General features: G+C 42.1%; 1 protein-coding gene across 1 annotated transcript; it reads left to right on the top strand.

The window, feature by feature from the left end:
• The first annotated feature begins 1,191 nt into the window (after positions 1-1,191).
• LOC139387337 (uncharacterized) lies at positions 1,192-8,737 on the top strand. The gene is made up of 5 exons (XM_071133464.1): positions 1,192-1,791; positions 4,532-4,653; positions 4,813-4,927; positions 5,143-6,879; positions 8,537-8,737. Exons 1-4 carry the CDS (start codon positions 1,587-1,589, stop codon positions 6,243-6,245), a joined length of 1,545 nt encoding a protein of 514 aa, XP_070989565.1. The 5' UTR covers positions 1,192-1,586; the 3' UTR covers positions 6,246-6,879; positions 8,537-8,737.
• Positions 8,738-10,213: the final 1,476 nt, after the last annotated feature.

The raw sequence follows: 10,213 nt of genomic DNA, 5'->3' as shown, positions 1-10,213 counted from the left end.
CCCTCATACGGTCACCTAATCAAACCTAGTTTACAATTGACTCCTTCATCCGATCCCCTGTAACTATTCCCCAGGTTGTTGCTGTAAATGAGATTGTGTTCTCAGTCCACCAAAAGAAGACCACCAAATACTCTTGAAATCTTTTCAAGAGTTTATTTCATCTTTATTTAACCAGGTAGGCTAGTTGAGAACAAGTTCTCATTTGCAACTGCGACCTGGCCAGGATAAAGCAAAGAGGTTAGACGCATACAACAACACAGAGTTACACATGGAATAAACAAACATACAGTCATTAATACAATAGAAAAAGTCTATATACAGTGTTAGCAAATGTGGTAGGATGAGGGAGGTAAGACAATAAATAGGCCATAGTGGTGAAACAATTACAATAAAACAATTAAACACTGGAGTGATAGATGTGCAGAAGATGAATGTGCAAGTAGAGATACTGGGATGCAAAGGAGCAAAATAAATAACAGTATGGGGATGAGGTAGTTGGATGGGCTATGTACAGGTGCAGTCTGCTTTTAGAATGATTTTATTTTACCCATCTATCAATAGGGGCCTTTCTTTGTGAGGCATTGGAAAACTTCCCTGGTCTTGTGATTGAATTTGTGTTTGAAATTCACTGCTCGACTGAGGCACCTTACAGATAATTGTAAGTGTGGGGTACAGAGATGAGGTAGTCATTCAAAAATCATGTTAAAACACTATTATTGCACACAGTCATGCAACTTATGTGACTCAAGCAAATGTTTACTTCTGAACTTATTTAGACTTGCCATAAGACAATTCAGCTTTTCATTTTGAATTAATTAGTAAAAATGTCTAAAAACATCATTCGACTTTGACAATATGGAGTATTGTGTGTATGCCAGTGATACAAAATCAAAATGTAATCAATTTTAAATGCAGGCTGTCACATAACATCATGTGGAAAATGTCAAGGGCTGTGAGTACTTTCTGAAGGCCTATTATGCATTAATAACCAAGTGTGCCACCTGCATTTTTTTTTTGTCTTCTAGATATGGCTACCTTTCACTGTATATGCAAATTAGAATATACCCTGTTATTTGCTGGCCAGTGCTAATTCATAAAAAAATTTGAAAGGCTGTTGCACTCTGATATTTACGGTAATAAATAAACTTAACGAGATGAACTAAAGAGCGATGGCAGGGGCTTCAAGACTTCACAGCAGAAACACTACAAAGACTATTGTCGCTAGGAAATATCCCGCCCTAACAGGAGTCGTTCGAGTCTGTGTAGGGACCTGATAATAACTTTTTTTTCTTCTTTTTTTTAAAACAGAAAAGCAGGTTGATGTTTTTTTAATTCATATTTTACTTACATATTTCAATTTTTGGGATCCTTATTATTCACCCGCACAGTAGGTGGCGGAATCCACATCACATTGTTGCGAACGCCATTATACCACAGAAGAAGAAGAACAATTGCGCGTATCTCCCGCTTCACTACATTGTTGTCATTTATCAACATATACGGCTTGTTTTTTGCACGTTATCTTGGAAATTGAATAATATTTACTTCACACAAGGAATACGCATCTGTAATTTGGGCTGGACAAGATGGCGAGCTGCAATTTTCAGGCGCAGTTGGTATCGGTTATGGAGGTATTGGCTAAAGCAGCAGTAGCAGAAATAAACAAACGTGTAGATGATAGCTGTGCTGTTATACGTTTGGAAATGACCCAAAGCCAGCGAGATATTGATGTACTGAAAAGGAAGTGGCAAATGATGGAGAGCGAGCTGGAGAAGACGCGCAGACGAAAAGGTACTGTTAGTTGATGTGTTACTTTTTATTGTAAATGTATAGCCTGGAACGTCTGAATTATACTGGATTCAACGTCCGGCATAAATGAGCATTTGGATCAGGAAAGTTGACTCACGATCTCTACCAATCAGAATGTAAAAAGTAGTTTAATTTACTTTACCGGTTGGGCCGTTGGCATGTAGGATTATGTGTGAGCCACAGGAAAGTATAATAAAATCAACTTTTCAAAGTGCTTGTAGTTTATTCATATTTCTATCACCTGAAGCATGCACACAATTTGAAAATGCATGCACACCACCATGCATACTTGCCAAGCTCCGGCATGGTTTGTGCATGCTTCAGGTTATAGAAATCTGAATGCACTATTTATTTAATTAGGCAAGTAAGTTAATACTAAAAACAAATTCTTATTTTACAATGATGACCAAACCCTCCCCTAAACCAGGATGGATGATGCTGGGCCAATTGTGCTTTGCCCTATGTGACTCCCGATCACAACCATTTGTGATACAGCCCGAGATTGAACCAGGGTCTGTAGTGATGGTGCGCCGCTCGAGAGCACTTTGAAAGGTTGATTTAATTATTATTTCCTGTGGATATTGTCTCACAATCAAATTGTATTTGTCACATGCGCCGAATACAACAGGTGTAACGTAAACTCTTACATCGCCTGGGTCCGTACAATTACCCTTACTTTAGCGCCCCAAAAACGTAATACTTCCAGATCAACTGTAATGTCAATGCCATTGTAAAGCACAATTTCTCCCCTTTCCAACAGAATCAATTACATGACCTAAACGCTGCCCTTTTCTGCATAATTCAAGCAGGCAATGAGCCCCGTCGGGTCTTTTTAAAAACGGCGGGTGGGGAAGCGAAACTAATGTGTGATCGTGAGAAGGAGAGATGTTGTGTGGGAAAATAGCTTTTTTTTCACTCGATCTGTCAAACTTATCACCTTATCGCCTCTAAAATGTAAATAAAACACTATAAAGAGTTCTTATATAATGTGTCATTACATACCTATTTGAAGGTTTGTGTCGAATTTGAATCGGGTTTTTAGGGTGGTGCTAAAGTGATTTTAGACATTAACAATTGTACACCTCCACAAGTCTGGTTCATCCATGGGAGCAATTTCCAAACGCCTGAAGGTACCACGTTCATCTGTACAAACAATAGTATGCAAGCATAAACACCATGGGACCATGCAGTTGTCATACTTCTCAGGAAGGAGAGTCATTGTGTCTCCTAGAGATGAACGTACTTTGGTGCGAAAAGTGCAATTCAATCCCAGAACAACAGCAAAGGACCTTGTGAAGATGCTGGAGGAAAAGGGTACAAAAGTATCTATATCCACAGTGAAAACGAGTCCTATATCGACATAACCTGAAAGGCCGCTCAGCATGGAGAAGCCACTGCTCCATAACCGCCATTAAAAAAAAGCCAGACTATGGATTTGCAACCGCACATGGGGACAAAGTTCGTACTTTCTGGAGAAATGTCCTCTGGTCTGATGAAACAAAAATAGAACTGTTTGGCCATAATGACCATCGTTGTGTTTGGAGGGAAAAGGGGGAGGCTTGTGCGGGTGCTTTGCTGTAGGAGGGACTGGTGCACTTCACAAAATAGATGGCATCATGAGGATGGAACATGATGTGGACTTATTGAAGCAACATCTCAATACATAACTCAGGAAGTTAAAGCTTGGTCGCAAATGGGTCTTCCAAATGGACAATGACCCCAAGCTTACTTCCAAAGTTGTGGCAAAATGGCTGAAGGACAACAAAGTCAAGGTATTGGAGTGGCCATCACAAATACCTGATCTCAATCCCATAGAAAATGTGTGGGCAGAACTGAAAAGGCGTGTGCGAGCAAGGAGGCCGACAAACCTGACTCAGTTACACCAGCTCTGTCAAGAGGAATAGGCCATAATTAACCCATCTTATTGTGGAAGGTTGTGGAAGGCTACCCAAAACATTAGACCCATGTTAAACAATTTAAAGGCAATGCTACCAAATACTAATTAAATGTATGTAAACTTCTGACCCACTGAGAATGTGATGAAATAAAACTATAAAACTATCTACTATTATTCTAACATTTCACATTAAAATAAAGTGGTGATCCTAACTGACCTAAAACAGGGACTTTTTACTAGGATTAAATGTCAGGAATTGTGATAAACTGAGTTTAAATGTATTTGGCTAAGGTGTATGTAAACTTCTGACTTCAACTGTATGTCCATGCAGGTAGGGGGAAAAGTGACTTGGCGATCAGGATAAATAATACAGAGTAGTAGCGGCGTATGTGAAGTGTGTGTTTTGTGAGCTTATGTAGTGTGTGTTGGAGTGTGGATAGAGCTGGTGCAATAGAGTCAGTGCAAGTAGTCAGGAAAGCCATTTGATTAACTATTCAGCAGTCTTATGGCTTGGTGGTAGAAGCTGTTCAGGAGCCTTTTGTTCCCAGACTTGGCACTCCGGGAACCGCTTGCCGTACCGCTTTTCCTACCAGCACAAGGATCAACGACAACTGGTTAAGTAAGTCAAAATATGATTTTATTCAACATTCTGGCTTGTGAGGTCGTGAGAGAACTTTCCTGATCCTGACGCTCATTTATGCCCGATATAGAATTCAAGGAAATTTTACGTCGCATCTCCAGACTAGTAAATTGATAGTATATGCAAAACCCAAATGTGTGAATAGCCTAATATTTAATATTTGACTGAAAACAATTATTTTCCAGGTTTTTACCCCGTGGCTTCAGAGAGATCTTCATATCCAGTCAAGATTGTTTTGAAAAAACAGAGGAGTAACTCACAGTGCAGAGACGAAGAGCTGGCTGTTGAAGAGGACTCTCAACCCCAGGTATGATACATCACCTTTAACAATTACAGAGACCTGACATCTTCATCAATTCTGATATTGGATTATCAGGAGATTTTTGAGCTTTTGTGTGATTCATGAGTATGAAAAGGGTTAGATATGCTGTGTGTCCAGAGTAATAACCTCAGTCCCCGGTTACAGCCTACAGATGTGGAGCAGAGAGTGGAGACTGAACCCATACTGATCAAAGATGAGGAGACAGCAGAGGACGTGTGGAAGACTGACCCTCAGGAAGAGCTCAGGATCACTGGAGAGGGTGGGTGTGACCATAAGGGGTACTGCTCTGTCTGTCTATGGAATACTGTGGGTGTGGTGGTATACACATTCCAAATTGCTACATTGGTGTTGGGTGTTTTATGTTCTGGCATATGGAGGGCACATACACACACAGTCCGTTCAAAAGCAGTCGTATTTTGCAACTGTTAAGAGTCTTTTGTAATGTTTATTTTATGTTTATCCCCAAATCTTTAGAATCTGGTTCCAAGCCTGGGAAACCACCATCCTTTGAGCAACGGCACTGTGGTGAGGACTTCATCACACAACCCAATATATCTCCCAGAGACTCAGTGGAACATTACCCCAATTCTGATCGTCCAGAGGAACCAGGAACACCCCAGCTCCCATCTACAGAGGTGTTCAGCACAGAGCAGCACCGGCCAGACAAGGACTCACTAGACCTAGTGATGGTGAAAGAGGAGGAGCTGGATCAGACCACAGCCCTGGCAGGACATGACCAGTTTGTCATGGATGAGACTGATGGGCAGCTGTGGACCTCTGTGGATCCAGGCAGAGACACTGACCCTGATGGTCACCCAGATTTCTCCTTTCATTCCACAGAAGAGTACTCTCAGAATATCTCAATGGTCCCATCTCATAGTGGGCTGCCATCTGTTCCTACTATGACAGATGATGTAGGGCCATCGCTTCACTCTTCTATATGGAAACCACATGCTAACATGTTCAGTGCATCAGCACACATGAAAAGACATGTCAGGACAATGGCTGATGAGACTAGACAACAGATGCCAGAGGGACAGAGCAGTGAGATGCTGAACTCAAGTAATGAAGGAAATAGTTTAGCTCTACAGCCAAGACTGCATCAATACAGGGCTTCAGAAGCAACAGTGAGATTGAGTGAGTGCATGACAGGATCAAACATGGCCACCACCTCCACCTTCTCTGGATACAGCCTGAGTCACAGTAGTTTTAACATGGTGAAGAGAATGAGGAGTCAGTGGAGATCAGGTGGCACCACTGAGAGGCGTTTCAGCTGCACCTTTTGTGGGAAGAGCTTCCAGCGTCTCTGCCAGCTAAAAGAACACCTCCGGAGTCACACCGGAGAGAAACCGTACACCTGTGAACAGTGTGGCAGGAGTTTTACCAAGCAGTGCAACCTGATCAGACATGCTATGGTCCACAGTGGGGAGAAACCGTATGAGTGCACACAGTGTGGGAAATGCTTCACCCGGCGCTCCAAAATGACGTCACATCAGAGAACTCACATAGCAGAGAATGCAGTGTCTCAATACATGGTACCCGCATACCCTGGGGATCCACACACAAGTTTAATGTAGTCTCAGAACAGATGGAACAAATAGAAACTTAATTGCATTATTTTTCGCTAACACTTTCTATGTGAAATTGTGGCACAGAAGGTATTTTGAGATGTTTTGACAAGTTTTTCCTCCGAATTGATATGTGAATGTTTTCATGTTTGACTTATGGCCCATCACTTTCATTATAACAACTTATTTACAACTGGTAACAATGTGTGTTTGTACCACAAAATCAGAAAAACAACGTTATATAATAAATAATCATATTGATTTCATGAGAGTCAATCTGCACTTTTAGATGAATGATAATACATGGGACAATTATATAGCGCTTCTCAGTGACCCAAAGTCGATTTAGAATTGTAGAAACTAAAAAAAAACTGACCACTACAAGACAACACCAGCAGGGAGAAACTTTAAAAAATGAAAAGAAGGGGGAGGGCCTTAAAGTTGGGAAAATAGTGTGATGTGTCCTCAGTCCTCGTCTCTTTTTGAAAAAGGTCCAAGGTAATGGAGTAGTAGCGACGAGGAGAGTGATGGACATAAATGTGCTTGTATTTAATGAGACAGTCCTTGTCCACTTGAGCATCATCAGGGAAGGACGGTTACAGGGATGGATCCCAAAATAAATGAGTAAATGTGCCTTAGACATGCTGCAAGGAGACATGAGGACTGCAGATTTGGCCAGGGCAATAAATTGCAATGGCTGTACTGTGAGACGCCTAAGACAGCGCTACAGGGAGATAGGACGGACAGTTGATCTTCCTCGCAGTGGCAGACCACGTGTGGCAACACCTACACAGGATTGGTACATCCGAACATCATACCTGCGGGACAGGTACAGGATGGCAACAACATCTGCCCGAGTTACACCAGTTACACAATCTCTCCATCAGTGCTCAGACTGTCTGCAATAGGCTGAGAGAGGCTGGACTGAGGACTTGTAGGCCTGTTGTAAGGCTGGTCCTCACCAGACATCACCGGGCAACAATGTTGCCTATTGGCACAAACCCACCGTCCCTGGACCAGACAGGACTGGCAAAAAGTGCTTTTCACTGACGAGTCACGGTTTTGCCTCACCAGTGGTGATGGTCAGATTTGCATTTATGGTTGAAGGAATGAGCGTTACACCGAGGCCTGTACTCTGGAGAGGGATCGATTTGGAGGTGGAGGGTCCGTCATGGTCTGGGACGGTGTGTCACAGCATCATCGGACTGAGCTTGTTATCATTGCAGGCAATCTCAACGCAGTGCGTTACAGGGAAGACATCCTCCTCCCTCATGTGGTACCCTTCCTGCAGGCTCATCCTGACATGACCCTCCAGCATGACAATGCCACCAACCATACTGCTCGTTCTGTGCGTGATTTCCTGCAAGACAGGAATGTCAGTATTCTGCCATGGCCAGTGAAGAGCCCTGATCTCAATCCCATTGAGTATGTCTGGGACCTGTTGGATCGGAGGGTGAGGGCTAGGGCCATTCCCCCCAGAAATGTCCGGGAACTTGCAGGTGTCTTGGTGGAAGAGTGGGGAAACAACTCACAGAAAGAACTTGCAAATCTGGTGCAGTCCACGAGGAGGAGATTCACTGCAGTACTTAATGCAGCTGGTGGCCACACCAGATACTGACTGTTACTTTTGATTTTGACCCCTCCCCCTTTGTTCAGGGACACATTATTCAATTTTTGTTTGTCACATGTCTGTGGAACTTGTTCAGTTTATGTCTCAGTTGTTGAATCTTATGTCCATACAAATATTTACCCATGTTAAGTTTGCTGAAAATAAAAGCAGTTGACAGTGAGAGGACGTTTCTTTTTTTGCTGAGTTTACTAATAGTTTCCTTTCTTTGAGGCATTGGAAAACCTCCCTGGCCTTTGTGGTTGAATCGGTTTGAAATGCAATGCTCGACTGAGGGACCTTACCATTATCTGTATGTGTGGGGTATAGAGATGAGGTAGTCATTCAAAAATCATGTTACACTTATTGCACACCGAATGAGTCCATGCAACCTATGTGATTTGTTAGGCACATTTTTACTCCTGAACTTATTTATGCTTGCCGTAACATAAGGGTTGAATACTTATTGACTGAAGACATTTCAGATTTTCATTTGTAAAAATGTCTAAAAACATAATTCCACTTTGACATTATGGGGTATTGTGTGTAGGCCAGTCACACAATATCTATTTAATCCATTTTAAATTCAGGGAGAATGTGGGGGGAAAGTCAAGGGGTGGGAATTCTTTCTGCAGGCACTGTATGCCAAGATAGCAAGGAGTACCAGTGTCTGGAATGTGTAATGAGAAACTAGTTCTACACCTTGCTACACTGACTTGCCTCGTTAAATAAAATGAAAAAGTAGCTTGCTACTTGAAGTTTTATCATCTCATGTATCGATTAGTAGCCTACAGAGTAATATGAGTGCAATTGCTGAACTTATGTAGATATCCTAAACAAAGTGTTTTGATAACTTGCAAGTAACAGTTCCATGTAGAATAAACCATCATTCACATAATACTGTAGAAGCAGTGAGTGTTCTTCTAATATAACAATGTTCAAATATTACACTGGTCTTTCATCTTCTATTGTCATTCACAGCTGTTAAAAATACAGTATCAGCATTTTGTCTGGTGTAACAACATTTTGTCATTTACACTTTGTAGAACATTTTGACACTAGAATTTATGTTTTTAACTCATCATGACACATAAGCCGTTTATAACCAGAGAAGTTGGTTCTAGAATCTATCCTCTTTAAATGTGTTCATGCTTTTCTCCTCCGACATTACAACTGCTGATTCAAAGGGGGTGTGGCAGATATCAAAACTCTTGAGAAGGGCCCAATTGCGGCCTGAAATTCGTGGCATTCCTGCATCTGCAGGAACCTTTCTTTATACTGCAAGTTAGCTAGCACACTGTGTCCCAGCTAACTAGTGTAAGGAAGTGCTATTTCTTATGCAGGTGACCAGCCTACTGCTATTACATTGCTATAACTGAGACAACGTATTTTCACAGTAAAACATGTTAGGTCCCATACAGGATAGCTCCCACACCCACACACACAGCACACACACATTACACACACTAACTGCCGAGGACACACAGATAAGACATACACCCACACATTGGGAGGAAGAGACAGCCTTGACTTGCAGAAACCAGCGCACACACCTAATCTCCTTCTTAGCTGAACATTGTGTGACAAGGAACGGCACGACAAGACTCAGAGGGATGACGGACGGCCCAACAGGACCAACCAGAAGACCAGAACTTCTAGACTCAACCTACTTTCTGTACTGTATATAACATACATGCACTCTGTTATCAGGGCTTCTTTTCTGCTGGTTCCTTAAGAACCGAATGAAATGGGCCCGTATACGTTGTACCAGATATCTTTACTCATAATTAAACTGTCACTTGTCATACAATTTACCACCTTGTCTGAATCGATCCTTGACCGGCTCACCCTCCTACATATCCCATTATCAACAGAATCTTGGTAGCAGAGGATGGTTTACTAACGACCCAGTCCAGAGTGGTTGATGTGGGTGTGAGGGGGCGAGTTGGTGAAAGGACGGTTCCCGGAGGACAGGTGAAAACTTTAGGGGGAGGACAACAATTCTGCTCAACTCGGGAAACTGATCTCTGGTCGACCACAAAATAAGGTAAGCAAAACCGGTTAAATCGAACTTTGCATATTGTCGAATAGTCATACCAAATTACGATCAGTAGTACCGAGTGTGGGTAAGAATTTTTGTGTAAATTTAACATAAATAATTGACTTGAAATTGACAGTGAAGTAAACATATGTGGGAATTAGAATATCCCGATAGTCCGGCTTGTGTCCGGTCCGGTAGTGTCCGGTCAGGGATAAGTGATAGTAGATATAGAATATTCCGATAGTCCGGCTGTGACCGGTCTGGCAGCGACCAGTAAGGAGTAAAATATAGTCAATATAGATTTGTAACACCGATAGTCCGGCTAGTGAC

Source organism: Oncorhynchus clarkii, chromosome 28 (assembly GCF_045791955.1).
Source record: "Oncorhynchus clarkii lewisi isolate Uvic-CL-2024 chromosome 28, UVic_Ocla_1.0, whole genome shotgun sequence".
Classification (NCBI taxonomy): domain Eukaryota; kingdom Metazoa; phylum Chordata; class Actinopteri; order Salmoniformes; family Salmonidae; genus Oncorhynchus; species Oncorhynchus clarkii.
Note: the sequence above shows the minus strand (reverse complement) of the source record. Positions and strands in the feature narration are given on the sequence as shown.

Bases quoted from the DNA above. Each gene is read 5' to 3' on its own strand.
- LOC139387337 (XM_071133464.1), top strand. From the start codon at position 1,587: ATGGCGAGCTGCAATTTTCAGGCGCAGTTGGTATCGGTTATGGAGGTA. The intron at 1,792-4,531 runs GTACTGTTAGTT...ATTATTTTCCAG, and splicing joins GAAGACGCGCAGACGAAAAG to GTTTTTACCCCGTGGCTTCA. The intron at 4,928-5,142 runs GTGGGTGTGACC...CCAAATCTTTAG, and splicing joins GCTCAGGATCACTGGAGAGG to AATCTGGTTCCAAGCCTGGG.